This window comes from Diadema setosum, chromosome 13 (genome assembly GCF_964275005.1).
Source record: "Diadema setosum chromosome 13, eeDiaSeto1, whole genome shotgun sequence".
Classification (NCBI taxonomy): domain Eukaryota; kingdom Metazoa; phylum Echinodermata; class Echinoidea; order Diadematoida; family Diadematidae; genus Diadema; species Diadema setosum.
In genome coordinates, this window is record NC_092697.1 from 2,736,282 (window position 1) to 2,755,073 (window position 18,792).

Below are 18,792 nucleotides of genomic sequence, written 5' to 3' on the forward strand. Positions count from 1 at the left end.
AGTAACCTAGTGTTCAACTACCAAGTAAGGCGCCCTCAAGAGCTATCTGACCCGTCTTCTGAGACATACAGAAACCAGAGCAGGATCATCCGTGACTTCGTAAGCAGTTCATCTTTTTTATGTGATTTTGATTTAATTTGATTTATTTATTTTCTGTATGGCATCATTTACAATTCTTTTTTTTAATCAATATAGTCAAACATATAAACAAATATGATACTCATTATAACTAGTTTCTACTATTTTAACAAGGACATGCATCATTACAATCATATACATCTGTGACGTAATTGCAGCACATGTGTTATGAATTACCATATATTTTATTTAAGGGAGAGATGAATATATATACACTGTATATATATATATATATATATATATATATATATATATATATACACACACTGTATATATATTATATATCTATATATATGTATAAAATAATAAAAATGTACTTAAAACTGACACTTAATCCATTTAACCGTTTATTACACATCCATAAAGATACCTAAGATTGGGAATGGAGAGTAGACTATAATTCACCCTTCAATTAAACTGATCATGTCACTACAGGTGTACTTATCTAATCTGACATAATTGATGATAGTCATCCGACTATCATCATAATGATGCGTAGGCCAATTTCGTGGGCAGATCGCCTAACGGTCGGGTAGGGCTAAAATAAGATTCAAAACAACCGACCAACTAGTCCACAATGTGGTATCTATTATAAAGGAGATCATAAAGATGAAACTATCAATTAACGCCAAATTATACTTTCGTTGAATTTATAGAATTCTAGGTATCATTTACCAGGTTAAAGGTCCAGTTTACCTTTGGGAGCAGTGATTTCAAAAATTTTCAAGATATCATATTTGATGCATTATGTGTAGGTCTGTTGTATCATAAAACATCCTACCATATGAAATATTTGCAATAAAACCTAAAATATAAGGAGATATCAGGGTTTTTCTCAATAAACCGTAACTGTATACGGTTTAGTCTGGAAATTTTTTTATTATAACTATTGTTCACATTTTGTGTATTTAACAACACTTAACATCGATTATAAGGATTCAAATTTTGACAGTGGTTGTTTCTATCCCTAACTCACATTTTAGAACTATTTTATAGCACTAATGCTTTCATCTGCAAATGGTAAATTATGCCTTTAACGGCTTGTTCTAATTGCAATTACAGTGGACTGCTGTTATAACGAAGTCCTCGGGACCGGCAGTTTTCTTTCGTTGCACAAAATTTCGTTATAACCAAACAAAATAATAATGATGATGATAATAATAATAATAATAATAATAATAGTGATAATAATAATAATAATAATTATCATAATTATAATTACAATAATAATAATAATAATAATAATTATCATAATAATAATTACAATAATAACAATAATAATAATCAGTATAACGATAATAATTATCATTATTATTATAATAATAAACATAGAGCGTATAATGTTGGGACCTGAAATTTTATTTCTTTATAACCGGAATTTTGTTAGAACCGTGTTCATTATAACGGGGAATGCACTGTATAAAGTATATTCCCTTATATTTTCTCCTCTCTTGAATCATGCTATAAGATGGAAACCAAACTTGATCTCGCCGATGAGTTCAAATATATGTTACCCTTCGTGGTCGTGTCCAGTCTCCGACCAGAAAGTGTCGTAGCCGACGTTGTCATTTACGTAAGCAGTGATGGGCGTTCCGCCACAGAACTTCAGCAGCAAGTAAGCGACGCTCTCACCGTCATCGCTCAATCTTCCGACGGTCTTCTCAATATCTCACAAGTGACGGTATCAAGTCCATGTTAGTATGCACCGACGACTTAGTCATTTAGGATGTATCTGAAACCAATAAACCATTCAATGATAAGATGATCAATGATAAGATTACATTTCACCAGAAACGGTGCCAAAGAACTGATTGTACATATTATGCCTGCCACATATGTTGTATATTTATGTATGAGGTGCCTTGAAATACCAGCGTGAAAATAAAAGTAATAACAACTTTTACTCGTTCGATATCACACACACACAAAAAAAAACACCACAAAATAGTACCAAGACAGTTTGCGAAGAAAACCCAATTTTCGAAGGGCAGGGCAGTTATGTCATGTTGAAAAGATGCTCATAATTCGTAAAAAACCCCAAATGTTTCTTGAAAATAAAAGAGTAGAAAATAGAATCCACTGGAGAACCGTATCAGGAATCGTGGATCTTCTAAACTTTACTGCAATTTGATTCAAGTATCTCCCTATAGGCACATTTTTCAATTTTTTCTCTGCAGGTAAAATAGTATTGCCACAGAATAATAATCCGACAAAGTAGATTTGGGTCGAAATACAAGGTGTCCCAAAAATGATACAATTTTAAAACACCCCCCCCCCCCACCCATAAAAAAAAAAACGGTCTGAATTCTTGGGAAATCTGTATAATATATTAGGTGGAAGTCTTTACGGTCATATGGAAAGAATAAGTCTGGAACCATTTCATGTTTGGGTGAGCACTGCCCACGTTTGTAAAATCACTATTTGGCTGGTGGGATAGGATAGACCTGTGCCTGCGAGTGCCTCCAAAACAAAATGGTAGTTTTGGTCTAGGAAATATGGAATGAATGTTTCGGAGTGGAGCGAAAATGCTAGAGATGGATCAACGACAATGAAAATCATCTCACAGTTGTTTTTTTTTGTTTGTTTTTTTTTGTTTGGTTTTTTGGTTTTTTTTTTTGTTTTGGGGGGGGGGGGGGGTTTGTCATTGATATAATTAGTGGCAAGTTTAAAAGTGTATAGTTTTATTTGGGCCACCCTGTAAAGCGACTCCCGAATCACATGTGTCTTGTGTGCTTCCATTGATCGGAATGCTGTGCTTTATAATCTTCCAAGTTTCACTTTTTGCACATATCTAACATAATGTTCTATCAAACATATTGGAAAACAAGGACAATACAGCCTTTCCTTTTAAATATCTTTGATATGGACACTGACGACATTAGGGCCCATAATATGAATATAATATGACAGATTAATTACAGGAAAATGTAAACCTTACATTTCCATCAAACGTTTAACATCACAATGTACAAAAGGGCAAAAGGGAAGCTAAATAAAAAGCTGCAATCGTGCTATCAAGGTATAATGTCCTTTAAAAGTTAAAGATAACGATTTTTTTTTCTCAGTGATCTGTTACCCATCAAAGTGGTCGACCGAATATGGCGTAGTGTCTTTTGGACAAGGAGAACTAGGATCCATGATGTCGTCCACTAACATCTGTCCATACTACACATCTAATGGTACTTATCAGACTTTTAAAAACGTGTTTCTTAACTTGGATTTTAATTTTCCTTTGTTTACTTTTCACTCTCTTTCTCAAGTCTATTTTCATTTGTTTTCTATTTTCCTCCCTTCAATATGCATAGAGACATTAATTTATTTGTGTGTGTGTGTGTGTGTGTGTGTGTGTGTGTGCGTGTGTGTGTGTGTGTGTTTGTGTGTTTGTGTGATATGCGCCTTTTATAATATGGTTTAAGTAGCGATTTTTTAGTGGGTTTCTCTCATCGGAATGAATTTCCTTTCTGTATCACACAGAGAGAGCTCTTTTTAACAACTGAGCAGAAGGGGCCTTTACTACAAAGCTGGCCCGAGGTCATCCCACGAGCCCAACCCCCACGAGTCATACACTCTACGAGTCACACAGCCCCAAATCTAACGGCCCACGAGTATTGAAAAAAGGATCCATGAAACATACAGCCCATGAGCTTGACACTACTCAAAACGACCAACAAGACCGACACTTGGCAAAAAAGGCCAACGATACCAACACTGCGTATAAATACATTGAACCCCGTAAAAAATGTTGGTCGTGTGGGTCTTTTTTGCCTATAGTGCCAGACCCGTGGGCCTTGTTTGCCTAGTGTCGTACTCATGGATCTATTGTTGGGCTGGTGGACAATATAGCTCGTGGCCCTGTTTTATTTGATGTCGAGCCCATTACTTAGTGTGTATAATATGTACCTTAGTGTCGACCTCGCAGACAGTACTCATGGGTTGTATGATAGTGGGCTGTATCACTCGATCGTGGGTGTCGGACTCGTGACGTGCACCCGGCTGGCCCTCATTACACTCCGACACAATTGCATCGATGCAAGAACTGCCTTTTTCGCAAAGGAATATGCGTTTTTGATGTTTGATGTTCATACCTACTTTAAACCTCCCTATTTCATTTGAGACGTCATATAATTTCATGCTCATACTCACATAGAAATATCACATATTTTCAGCTGGTCAACGCATTGCCACGGCCATGTGTTCAGGAGACAGAATATCCCAAGCCCAGTGGGAGCCGTCGGAAAACTGTGGGGAAATCACACGACCTATTTCGAGAGTCCTCGCAGATGTCCAGGTGGGTAACGTGCTGATATCAAGCAAGACACCAAGTGAACAAGGCCCATGAACTCGATGTTAACTAGTATCAGGCCCACAAGCTACTGTACGGTCCAGCTAGGCACTGATGGGTCAATAAGGCCCATGAGCTCGACACTAGACAAATAAGGCCAGCGAGCTCGACATCATTTTCGTCTCGGGGCTTATTGTAGGCCTATATGTAGCGTTGCAATGAGCTTATGGCCATTTTTTTTTTTTTTTTACTTATATAGTGTCTAGCTAGTGGGCATGTTTTACTTTGGTGTCTAGCTCGTGGATTGTATAACTTGTGGGCTGTGTGACTCATTGACCTTTTTTTCATGTCTTTCTCGTGTCCCGTAAGACTCGCTTGTGTTGAGCTCTTCGGATGCCCCATATTCCCAGGAGGTACATACGCGAGCTCGTATAGGACCGCCTTTCACATACAATACACTAGAAATTAGTTGCTCTTTTATATGGGGACGAAAACTTCAAAGCACTCGGCAAACTATGTGGTGATTAGAAAGCTCAAATGCTCTTTTCATTGAACAGGGTGACATTTCTGAAGAGACTGCAGATGAAGCCAGCAGTATCGTGGCCAATGTGACTAAAGATACACCCTTGATAACGGCTAGAGACATCAACACGATCGCAAATATCACAACCGTCATTGCCAACTTGAACATCGGAAATCCAAAGGTAGGAATTAAATACTTGAATATAAGAACGGCCCAAGACCAAATTTGGCTATTAATTTTGAAGAACCCTTGCGAAGTAATTCTAATACAGATAGTAATCCCAATGACTGTTTTACCTTTCATGTATACATAACATTCCCAATTACATCCATGAAGTTGTTGAAGTTATTTGCTGTTTCTTAGTTTTTTCGAAATTTTCTCCAATGGACTTGGGTCTTTCTTATATTCAGGTATTCAACTGAATTAGGACGTAAGCTACACCTATTCATATACTTCGCAGATGATTTTGTTTCCACCAGTTAAAGGACAAGTCCACCTTCATTTACATTGGGATTGAGAGAATGCAGCAATATTAGTAGAACACATCAGTGAAAGTTTGAGGAAAATTGGACAATCCGTTCAAAAATTATGAATATTTTAAGTAGACATGCAGTCACTGCTGGATGAGAAGACTACTACAGTGTATAATGTCATATATATGCGTACAACTATATAAGGAAAATAAAAAGAGAATTTCACAAAACCTTACTTTTTTAATAAAGTGCACATTTTTTCGACTTGCTGCTGACGTATGCTAAGGGTAATATCATTCCCCCTGCCTTCTGAAAGAGAAAAGTCGATTGTCCTTTTGTTGTGCGAGAAAAATGAAAATATGTTGAATTTTCTTTATTCTTTCTTTATATCGTTGTAATCATGTAACATCACAAGCTTATTAGTCTTTTCATCCAGCCGTGACTGAGCAGAAACTTCAAAAATTCATAACTTTTGAACGGATTGTCCGATTTTCCTCAAACTCTCACTAATGTGTTCTACTAATATTGCTGCATTCACTCAACCCACATATCTATGAAGGTGAACTTGTCCTTTATCTTGTTGGATATGTTTCAGGATTAGCTTTCGTAATAATACTGTTGAAGTATGTATAGATTGTATACGTTGAAGAATAAATGCTATGTAGCTGTACTAAATTCTCACAGTACATCCGCGAAAGTTCTGGCGAGAATCGGTTTAAGGATGTATTTCAGATAACAATGTTCGACGGAACAGTTATCTCAGTGTAACGCTTAATTTTGCGTGTTGGCGGTTTGTGATGCTGCATTGATGTATACATTGTTGTTAGGGTAGATACTTAGTGTATTCGATAATACATGTAGGGAGCAAATTAACACAGTTGAGATTCTACAAACTGCTTTGTGATAAAGCAATTCAACACGTTCACTACTATACCACGAGGAGAGGTAGCACAAACAATAGAATATAAAATGCAAAATCTTATTCTTGAATCTCTGTTCAGGTGACTGAAAACTTTGTGACAATCGTCAGCAATGTGGCAGCGGTGGAAAACTCTCAACTCGAGAGAGCAGAGGAAGAAAGCAATGCCATCTCCGACATCGTCATCGCCTTCGAGCAGCAGCTGATGAACACGGACGTTGAAGACGGAGCAGCATTGGACGTTGCCGAGGAAAATGTTGTGGTTCAGGTACAATCAGCATTCATCATGAGCGTCAGAAACGTAAAATCTCCTTCAACGTTTTTATTTACACAAACGCTCAGACAGATGGACACGCCAACTTACCAATATTATGTATACTGTGCAATGATACGCACGTACGTGCAGAATGCATTCTCATTTTAACAAATACAAATAACTTAATTTATATGAGGAAAAGAGAGAATCTTACTTGACTCATGCATTTACATTTCATGTTATTTCTGATCATAGTTCATAATGGATGTAAGATAATCTGTATTCAGGTACTTTTATTTCCAATGTGTAATGAAGTGCGATGAGATGATTGAGGATTTTAGATAGGCCTATATTGTAATATCCTACGGGAACTTTAAAAATTGTAAATCATTATATTTGGTGACTTGTTCTTCCATTACCAATCTGCATAGTTCAGTAAGGCTGTATTGTCATCGTATACAGTTGACACCACTTGACACCACTTTGTCATTGAATGTTGTTCTGTAGGTGACGTCTGTTCCACCAGACAGACTGCAAGGAGGCGTGGTCTTGACAGTTCAGGGAGAGGACGTGTCTGATTTGAGCCAATCGGAAATCAGATTTAACACCACCGGTGGAATTTCTGGCTCGGAAGACGTTATTGCCCAGGTTCGTGGCATAATAGGCCTACTGATGCAGCTCCTACACGCCATGAAAGATATAAGGCCCTAATCAGGGCCCAATTTCATAAAACGTTGTTGTGATAGCAACTCCTGAAAGTGTCAGGTAATGACAAGAATGCTGTTTTCTGATTGGCTGTCGTTACAAAAGTTGCTATTCTGTATGTATAGCAAGAGTTGCTGTCGTAGCATCTTTCATGAAGATTACGTGGTAGTATCATTCGGTTCTTTATAGAATTCGAATACCGTGTAATATGATTGATTAACTGATTGATTGATTGATGATTATTTATTTATGTGTATTTTTTTCAATGCATACGCGAAACACAAATTCAATTGCACAAAATTATTGAGTATAGTACAGGTAAGGAAGTACAAAGTTGAATAACTGGAATAATATATTTTTTGATGATGCTCTTAATTATTTCGCCTAACTTTAAAAGTGTTTATTTTTCCTTCCTATTTTCCCCGTGACAGAGCGTCATTCCGCCTGATATTGTGGGCACCGTGACACCTGTTCCAGCTGGTACTAACCAAACAAACTCCAGCAGTGAGAACATGCGGGTAATCATGAGTTTGTATTCCACACCAAGTCTGTTCATCTCCCAATCGGTTCTCAGGTTTAACCGACAGAGCATGTTGGTGGACCGCAGTGCAAACACGCCCGTGATTTCGCTGAGCATCGGGGAATCAAAACTCGAAAACCTGGCTGAACCAATCACTTTGACTTTCATCGCTTTGAAGGTACATACGGTTTATATTTATTTCCAAAAGAGATTCATTCAGAATCGAGTAATCGTGTTTTTTTTTTTTGACATGAATGTTCGAAACCCATCGCTGTAAACTTTTTTTGATCATTTTATCGGATGACGTCATGACAAAGACTTTGATTAAGTAAAATATTTATCTCTGAGAGCAAATGTTTCCATCAAGCTTATCATATTGTTTCATTTTTTCAGTGCTCTGATATGCAATGGTATCTTTCCTCTGGCATCCCCACCTCCCTCTCTTGCATGCTCTGCTTACAATGTGGAGTTTATGTTGTCATGATGAAATTTATGTAATCTTGTCATGAATTAATTTGTATATTGTTTGTTATATGAAAAACAAAGAAAGGTAACAGATTCACAAAAATAAAAATAATCTATTATTTTTTATTTTCATTTCTTAAACTGAATCTAGATTCTGACTCTATTTTCTGATGATGTTTTAGTTTTTAATCGGGCGGTTTTCAGAGAAGGAAAATAAAAGGAAAACTTTTTTTTCTGAGAAAGAAGTTTTGGAATATGCCCAATTACCATGAGCAAACTATCGTATCACCGTTGCGGGCATTTTGCGAGAATATAATGTGTGTTAAAAAAGGAAAAACGGATTTCGTTTCTTCGGTCAAAAAAAAGTCATAATGTAAGATTGACATCATTCTGTACAATGTTTGTGTATGATGCATTTTGTCTTTGTATAATGTTTTTTTTTTTTTATTTTGTGCATGTGAGTTTTGTGGTATTGGACGAAGGTCGAATAAAGAATTTAAAAAAAGATAATCACTAATAAACACACGTATTTTCATAAACACGTCGCGGAAATTTGTAGGGCGGAAAAACCAACCAAACATGCGTCTCATGGGATTTTCTCACCTCTGATTGGTCGACGGATGGATGCATCCTAGTCAATGTGACTGAAGAATTCAACCTCCCTTCTGCACCAGCAACGAACGGAGAGGAGTACTATGCGTGTTCCTGCAATCATCTCACGAATTTCGCAATCCTCATGGTGAGAATACAGGAGTTACACAGAGACACCTAATTGTTATGGTGATAAGTTGTCGAGTCAGTTCAGATAGTTTGTGGTATATAATTGACTCTTCTGCTTTCCTAGTCGGGGATGAGTTTTATGAAGGAAGTAGATCTAGTAGCGTCCTGTTGATAAAATGAATAATGATAAAGGACAAGAGGTTCTTGAACACCCTATACTGGAAAGAACACAGTGTCCCACAGTGTGTTTACAGTGTATGTGGTCACATAGTAGACTACGTGAAAACGCTCGAATTTAACAGTGTGGAGATGATTTCACACTGTGGTTTGTTTTCACAATGTGTTCACATGATAATGTTCTGTGTCACACTGTGAATTTATGATTCACAATGTGCTCACACTGTAGAAATTTCACACTGTGTTTTCACTGTGTTCACATTGTGTTCACGCTGTGTTTCTCACACTGTAGGACACCTTGTTCTTTCCAGCAGTATCAATGCTCTCACAATATCCATCGTCATGCCATGGAGCTAAGTAGTTCCATGGTCACCTACGAACACACACACACACACACACACAAAGGGTCATAATGTCCCTTTGATTTAGATGATAGTAGATGATTCGTATATATTGAAGACACCAATCAATACTTTATTTACTCAGTGTAGCACTTTCTCTAAATGAGTGGAATGACCTGCGTTTTATATAGAATACTCTTTAACGATAGTTTTACGACATAATCAAAACGTCGTGATTAAAGCACTTCATCATCGGGCGCGGCATGAAGTCGTTATCTAACACTCAAAGTAAGTGAAAGGAAAATTCAAAAAATTGTTTTATTTTGCAAGTATGTTTATCATATAAAGAGCTAAATGCGAAATGATCTGACTCTTTGCCAACGTTATTTTTACTGTCTTACAGGACATCCGACAACGGGAAAGTCCGAGGGCATTTGGCATACTCAGCTACATTGGCTGTGCTGTGTCCATTGTAGGTCTGGTGCTAACCTTGGCCACGTACCTCTGGAACAAGTAAGACAAAAACAAAATAGTAATTCAAAGAAAAAGAATGCAAAATGTTAGAGGATCGTGTGACATAATGTGAAACTGACACTTTTATCCGTTATAATTCATCTACGATACTTCAACCGACATGATATTCTGACACACTTATTAATTTCATTTCAATTAATTTTCATGTTTCTCAATGAAAAAATATATCAGATAAAACGAAATAGAATAATGCATAATCCATGTATCCAGCTTGGATGGATAATAAAATAGTACTGACATAGAACATGGATCCGGGAGGTTAATCTATGAAAATTTCAATTCAATTCGATAGTTTAATTTGAATCTAAGTAAAAAAAATATAATTTAAAGAAATACCATGGACCCTAAATAAAGGCCAACTTGTTATTCAAAGGCACCGAGTATAAAGAACGAGGCATTTTCGATCACTCTGTCTAAGCTTTGGTAATTATGCCTGGCTGTGCTCAAACTGTCGACCAATCTTTTCAATTGCCACCTATGTCCATGATGTCAGTTACAACTACGGTCAAATATGGTTCAATTTTCCTATACTGTGCAGAAAACTTCGCAACAGGCAGTCCCATCGTATATTCATATGTCTCTGCGCCACTTTGCTCGGCTTCTACGTCACGTACGTCGTCATGATCTCACTGGACTCGGGACTGAGCGAGGCAAATCCCATCCCGTGTAGCGTCCTGGCTGCACTGGTTCAATTCTTTATGTTGTCATCCATTGCGTGGATGGGCGTAGAGGGCTACAACACCTACCTCATAGTTGTCCGTGTTTTTAACACCTACGTGCCGTACTATTTGCTGAAAGCGTCTATCGTCGCATGGGGTAAATTAGAAGTAACATCATTATCCTCTAATGTGTTAACGTCACATTATATTCAGAGTGTACTGGCAATTGTCTAAACGCCAGTGTGATTAGGATTTATTTCTGGTCATTTATAATAATTGCTTTATGAAATGGGCCTCGTTGTAGGCCTACTTACGATAACCACTTGACCACAGTACAGCGCACTCCCATTATAACGAAGTCCTCGGGGGCTGGCTTTTCTCTTTCGGTGTATCGAAATTTCATTTGGTCGAACAATAAAGTACATAAAAAGGCCTTTATATATTTATATATTATATAGGCCTATATAGCTGACATTTTTACTTGGTTTTTTTTACCTCGTTGTATTTAAAGGGGAAGGCTAGTAACTGATCAGTGGGAATCAGTGGAAATGCTGGGAGATGATTGTTTCAATCCTTATGTGATTCATTCAAGAGTTCATTGTATATCTATTGTTGTGTGAAAATGATTTGCTTCAGAATGGTCTCATATTCAAGTAATGTGCAGTTTAATGCTTCCAGGTTAGCGTCCCTGGTCAATGACGGAGCATTAATCTGCACATTACTTGAATATGAGACCGTTCTGAAGCAAATCATTTTCACACGACAATAGATATACAATGAACTCTTGAATGAATCCCATAAGGATTGGAACAATCACCTCCCAGCATTTCCACTGATTCCCACTGATCAGTTACTAGCCTTCCCCTTTAAACGAGAACTTCGTTATAACTGTGGTCGCTATAAAAGGGAGTGCACTCTATTGCAGATTAAGATATCGTCCAAGTTTTCACATTTTGCTCTAATCGTCGCATTTTCTTACGCTTTTATTCATGTTGTCGGTAACTGAATTGCCTTCCTTCCGAATTTCCTTCCGCCGACATGCAACGACATCTTTCGATCTCATCTTTCGTTATCATAAACATTATGTCCAACATTAAAGTTCAGGTACTTGACTGAAAGGAGTAATTGCACATTATGTCTGTCGAATCGTGCGTACCAAGCATTCGTTTGAGTTTTTTTTTCCTTCCTAATTTTCCATAAAATCAATACAATTTCCATAAAATATGTGGTGGATCCTTTTATTGATATACAAGATTTGATGTTTTTCGATCAGTACAAAGAAAAGAATTTTAAAAAATTGATTCTCTGAGCAAAAGTATACGTAAGACGATTAAGCATTATAGTTATATGAATTGAAAAATTGTGATGGATATGCCATATAATGTTCACAATAACAGCAATTCTAGTCATAACTGTCTGCCATTGACTGTCAATTTTACTATTTTGCGATATTTTAAGATATATCACAAACAACATGGCAGTAGTCCTACACTATGTAATGATGAATGGATAAGATCTATCATTAAGGCACAGAGAGCCAACCATTCGTGAGATCAATGTGGAGTCAGGGAGCCCTTCCCCTCCCCCCCCCCCCCCCCATCACACACCATCACCACCACCACCATTATAGTCATACATGTATTATAGGCCTATTTCCAAAATATTGATGTTTTATGTCACGATAATTGAGCGAAACACATTTATATATTTCCTTACATGACATTGTTTTTTTTTTCAATCACTGCGGACAACGCTTGCAGAATAATGATGCAATAGGGTGTCTTGTTTTGCACTCTTGTATCTGGTGTGGTATCGGGCATATTATTCAAATGTTGATAGTACATTGTATTCAGCCGAACACTATTTTCTGACCATTTTGATGTTACAGGGATCCCAGCCGTGGTAGTCGGCGTAACCGGCGGTATAGCACGCAACGACTACGTGAGGGACAACCTGTAAGTATGCTTGGACAGTCGTGTATTTATCAGCAATAAAATGTGGGTTACTTGAAGTGACACGTACTCCTCTTTGTGTCAAAGTCAATTGTTCGAAATAGCAAGGTCGAGTTAGCAGAGCAGTAACAGCTTCTTTACACTCTCAAACATAATCAGATAATTCACTAGAGTATCTCCTTTCTCAGTTCTCAGTTTTCACTCCTCCCCCTCCCCCCCCCCCTCCCCCCCCCCCAAAAAAAAGCGAAGACAAAAACACAAAGTATAAAAACGATCAAGCAAAATCGAAAGCTTTACAATATTCTATGATCATTTTCTTTTGTGTCATTCGATTGACCTGTAACTGTCCCTGTTTGTCAGATATCATACTCTTTTCTGGAGGTTTTCTTTGAGCTAACTTGAGAATAGAGTCGATTGCACTTTATTTGATTGTATTCTATTTTGGAAGCGAAGCATTTCTAAGCTGAAGGCATTGGACTGTATGCTAAAGTCTCAATAGGATGTTTTCGTTTCTACCTCCGTCTTAATCTTTCAGAACAAGAGCTCACTTTCCCTACTTTCTCATCCGTTAAATTTTGGGTAGTACGGTACACGCTGTATGATCTACTATTGTTCCTACACCTGAAAAGCGCTAGGGACCTTTAGCATTCATCGTACACACTTTACTGCAATTCTTTGATCAAGTGTCTCCTGTTTTTAAGTAATAAACATTTTCAGACATTAAAACACTCAAAGGCGCCTTGAATCTCGCATGATTCAGTTTTTGTTAACTCGCTAGAACAGCCCTGGAATTGGCGGCGAAGGTACAATATTAACCATTACTGTCCACCGAAGCGTCCGTGAGTGCGGAACATAAAAATGGCAAAATATGGCACATTAAATGGACATAAATACAGGATTTTTTTTCTCTGTTTCTTGTGTAGACAGTACACCTGCAGGTTGGATCTGTTGGCACGTCAATTTCTTGTTTCTCTGATTTAATCTTTAACTGTTGTCGATCTCGTGTTGCTATACATTTTAACACCATTGTTAGTTTTTCAGTTGTAATACGTAGGTCCTATACCTGAGCCCCAGCAGCTCTGGGCCCTACACCACAGCATCGAGCAGGTGTCGACTGCGCAGTTAACTGAACAACAGTGGTCCTGTGCCGAACCAGCCAAAATCTAACATACCGTCTCTCATTTTTTCCTGTCTTTCTATACAAAAGGTGCTTTCCAGACCTGTGGTCGCAAGTCGGCGGACTTCTCATCCCAGTGGCGGTCATCTTGCTAATCAACGTCATCATCTTCATCCTGGTCATCCGCCAGTTGGCGCTCTCCGCCAATGTGAGCGGAAAGGTCAGGAAAGACAAGCAGGCTGAGCGTCGCGAGACCATCGAACGCGTTCAGAACGCAATCACCATTTTGGTGCTGCTCGGTCTCACTTGGATCATCGGATACCTCCTCCTGCTCGATGTCTTCGTTGACGTCATCCAAACCCTGTTCATCGTGTTCAACTCTTTCCAGGGCCTTTTCATCTTCCTACTCTACTGCGTGCGCAAGCCGATCGTGCGCAAACAGTGGGGGTTGGCTTGCGCGACCCGCGGGGGCGCCACGGATGATGGAAGTAGCTCCGAGATGCGACGCAGATCTAACCCAACCCCTGCTTCAACCTCCTCCATGTCACCAGCAACTGACACTCGTGCAGACTCTCAGAACTTTAGTAGTTGAAAACACAGCTTTGGGAAAAAGTACTTAATAGAGGGATAGTATGGTTTTGGTTGAGATGGGGATTTAGGTTCTCACTTTTTGCGAGATAATTGGAAACCACTATTATGAAATATGAGTTATATACACTATTCTAAGAGGGATTAAACGTTTATTTGATGAAAATTGGTTTTAAATGGATGAGGTATCCAAAAACGAAGCAAAACAAAGTAGTCTTATAAAAGATGGGACTCACATGTTAATAGGACCATTTTTTTTTTCTTTTCTTTTGGGTTCATCATAAAATAGTTATTTTTTAATTCAAAGCAGAATGTATAAAAATAAATAGGCCCTACTTCTTTATTGGTACACAGGGCTGTTCTCCGATGGTATAGTATTATGTGAAATGCATATATGAGTGTGTGTTTGTGCATGCGTGTGTGTATATGTGATAGATAACTAGAGAGAAAGAGATACAAGTATGTAATCATAATGATTTTGTGATTAAATATTGCCTAACACAGAAATCATAACTTTACATTACTTAGGCGAAAAATAAATTTTGTGAACTACTTAACTGTCTTTAAATTAGATGACTAAGTTGTGAGAAATAGTAGCAAACATGAAACGGATAGTTTACAAAACAGTAGTTCAGAAAGCTAAAAGCATTCTAAAATATTCGGAGACGCACTTTATATTGTATCCCCCTACCCAGGGAGGTGAGAGGAGTGGAATCTCTTCCCAAAATTATTTGTGCAAATTTATGCGTAGCTTCTATAGTATGGCAATTAAATGCTTGGCATTCAAGCTTCTCTTCCATAGATATTTGACATGAAGGCCAAATAAGAGGTTCTCGATTGTAGAAATTTTGTGCTGTACTTCAGAGGGATTGTTAAAATCCTGAACTATCTGGTAATATAATCGGAATAAATCCTTTACGTTTTTCGTCAAATCCTTTTGTTACTTTCACCTATACCACTGAAAAAAAAAATAGATATAGAAAAAGTTAAAATTATGCACACATAATATTGCGCATAATTTTGTTTGCCAAGTTAAGTACATGTACCTGAATGTGAAATCTTTTGGAATATGTAATTGGCTAAATGCATGTTTGAGAATTTTACAGTAACAAAGAACTACAATTAATTGCTGCCAAAAACGCTAAAAGGGACAGCAAACGTACTGCAGCTCGTTTGGTTTGTTGTGAATAAGGAACGGTGCATATTTTAACACTGAGAAATGTGTGTGTGTTTGTTGTTGTTGTGTTTTGGGGGTTTTTTTTGTCAAAGCAATTTATTATTACACCTGCGTTAGAGCGCATAACTTCTCAATGGCACGGAGCATGTGTACAAAGGAGAGACTCTTGTTTCTTCTCCTAACCTCCTTGCCTTACCCACACGCTCGTATGAACCCAGATATCATTACTCGGAGATCAGGTTATTGCGATGTTGGTAAGAGATCTCATAAAGATGGATATCCGACGGTAGTAGATTGGTAAACATTAGTATCGCTGCGTTTTTCTTTTTGCTCCGTTACTCCGATATCACGAGTTGTTGCAGAGTTTCTTTCCCGCGCTTGATGGAACTAACAAAGAAATACAATGTACATACACAGTAAATTTAGTAATTTAGTAAGAATAGTAAATTTGGTTTAATAATTATTTAAGTATCTTTCGAAGGCTGCCGTCTAATGTGCTTTGATAAGTTGGTTAGTGTAAGTGGTGTGTATGCAATGACTGTATACCCAGTGATCTACAAGCTAGTACAATGCAGTATAGGTGAACCTATATAACGTGATTAGCACAAGGTATCACCACTCACCACAGTATGAGCAACATGTTCTGTACTGTATAACCTCCATTGTCCATTGTTCCGAATAACAAGCAATCAACAACAAATGGGGGGGGGGGGGGGGGGAATGGGGACCAAACGGACACAGCAACAACTATCGTATACAATCTAGCTAAACTGTCTTGTTCCTATCACATTATTTGTCCCTGGTTTCAGTGGTGTCGGCATAACACAACTGTTCGTGTCATACTTCATTTTGATATGATTTTCAAATAAAACTTTTGAGCTTCCACAGATCATTGGGCTGATTTATTATATTCAATAATATCCAACGTGCCGAAATGGAATACCTGTGTGTGTGCTTGTGTGTGCATGTATGTGTGTAGTGTGTGCGTGTGTGTAAATAACTGCGTGTGAATTAGTCCACAAACGGTGCGTGGAATACAAACTGCCATCGTTAGAAGTGAGCTTCTTTCTGATGAATTTCTCCAAGGCTTTTTCCAAGGGTTTCGACACGATTGACCAATTCTTCTTTGCAGATTGAATTGTTATGGCACACTTGGCAAGGCCTTTGAGTGGTTCAGAAATTACATGAATAATCGTTACATAACAGATGCTTACCAAAATGAATTTAAAAAGCAACATGCTTGTTGGTACAAATGACATTTCTTCTGCTCATGAAACCACCGTCTTTCCCAGACTCATCACTGTATACCAATAACACGGTGCGACATAATGACAGATTGAAAATGCCAGCGAATTGAGAAAATAACACGTTATAGGGTCATACCATACTGTATCAGGATTGGAAGATTCTTTGGCATCAAAGTTAGTGTCCTATTCTCTCTTGGAAAGCGGAGTCACAAAAATAAAATAAAACAAAACTTTCCTACATGGAAAATTGAATGGCATTGTATGAAAATGAAAACAGCATTGTCCTGTTTTGTTTTTGTATCTAATGTGAATTAGGTTATGTTTTAAAAAAAGTGTTCTGATATCCATACACTGTGTAATTACGTTTACGACTGCTAGTCCCTCTCTTGAAGTTGCCTACGCCAAATTGCTCGTCAAGGATAAGTGCATCAAAAAGAAAAAAAAATCATAAGACGAACTATGTTTGTTTTGAATGCGTGCATGTGCAATCATTAATGCATGATTATATAATAAAATCTAGTACATGTAGAAATATAATACAATATAACATAATGTACATGTAATATACAGTAATAAATACATATGTGACCCTGCATCACAAAACCAACAAAAAGTCGTCAGACATGGATTTTTAGTTCAGGCCAGATTCTGAAAGAGCAGACTCTAAGCTTTAAAATGATGTATAACTCAATTCAAAAGGACTTCCCTAACCTATCTGAATACTGGAAAGAAAGGACACACTCTGGAAAAGTGTGAACTGAAAAAAGAGGCTCTGAAGTACAGGGTCTTTTTATGCGCTTAATCTTTACCAAGCCGTGCTAGCTGTGTAATGAGAGGGACAAAACACAGGATGTAAACAACTGGAACAACAGCAATGAAGGGATTATCAGATTAAGCTGAAATTAAGCATGATCTATTAACACATTCTGTCCATCGATACCAACTTTCGAAGCAGTTGCATTATCCTTTTTAAAGTTATTAGACTTGAAAGTGAAGAAAAATTGCTCAAAACACACTTTCCCATTCGTGTTATGACCCCAAACTTAAGAATAATGTAGAAGAAGGATAGGTCTTTCAGAAAATATGAAAAACTCAAGATTGACTTGGTTGACCCATTCCACCTTTTTTGAGTCCTCGTGTAAAATTAAGGGTTGCGACTTTTTGTTCGTTTTGAGATGCACGGTTACATATACATATATATATATATATATATATATATATATATATATATATATAGATAGATATATATATATGCAGTACATTTATAAATATAGTGTATATATATACAATATATGGGAAGTTCAGTAACATCATTTGATTCATCATGTAGACAGCGCGGAGATAAAATCATGAATCATAGTGTTAGTACTCTCAAATGCACTGTGTATGTATTAAAACACCCTGAAATGTACATTAATTCATGCACCTGTTTTTAGTTCAAACGCGGAGCCTCTTTTTTTTTAACACGGGGTTATTCATACAAGAATTGCAAACAGAATGAGTGTGCTGAAATTTTGTACATGTACTTACATTTCAGTAGCTGACCGTTGTATGTTTGACGGTCCGAATGTAATAAATGTATGTCTAAGAATTAATGTCTCTGATATTTTTATAATCCATATTCTACCATCAATACACTCCACTGCATGAAGTTAAGATAGGCCCCTACATGCAAAATAAAAAAAAAAAAAATTCAAATCGCAGTTGCAACACGTCTTTATTATTCCTTAGAAGTACTTTGATAAAAACTATGACAGAACACGTTTCGTCAAATACTACTGGATTTTATTCAATGATTCTTTTATAATTATCAATGTAGACTACGATATCACAAACTACTTGTATTAAAAACTTCAAATTATTATTTAATAGAATAAAAAGACAATTGTGCCCATTCTATCCAGAGACAAGTGAAAGACAAAAATACACTGTAGACTCTGTGCATAACATTCACCGAAAGATAATACCACCCGATAGTACCATCACCTCCTTGTATACA

At 37.3% G+C, this 18,792-nt stretch overlaps 1 protein-coding gene across 1 annotated transcript; it reads left to right on the forward strand.

Moving 5' to 3' along the window:
- Positions 1–1,606: 1,606 nt before the first annotated feature.
- Positions 1,607–16,244, forward strand: LOC140237076 (adhesion G-protein coupled receptor G7-like). The gene is made up of 12 exons (XM_072317016.1): positions 1,607–1,832; positions 3,204–3,317; positions 4,305–4,426; positions 4,978–5,124; positions 6,418–6,603; positions 7,099–7,239; positions 7,728–7,994; positions 8,841–9,020; positions 9,923–10,032; positions 10,592–10,869; positions 12,601–12,667; positions 13,872–16,244. The coding sequence occupies exons 1-12, from the start codon at positions 1,607–1,609 to the stop codon at positions 14,371–14,373; spliced, it is 2,340 nt and encodes a 779-aa protein (XP_072173117.1). The 3' UTR covers positions 14,374–16,244.
- The last annotated feature ends 2,548 nt before the right edge of the window (positions 16,245–18,792 follow it).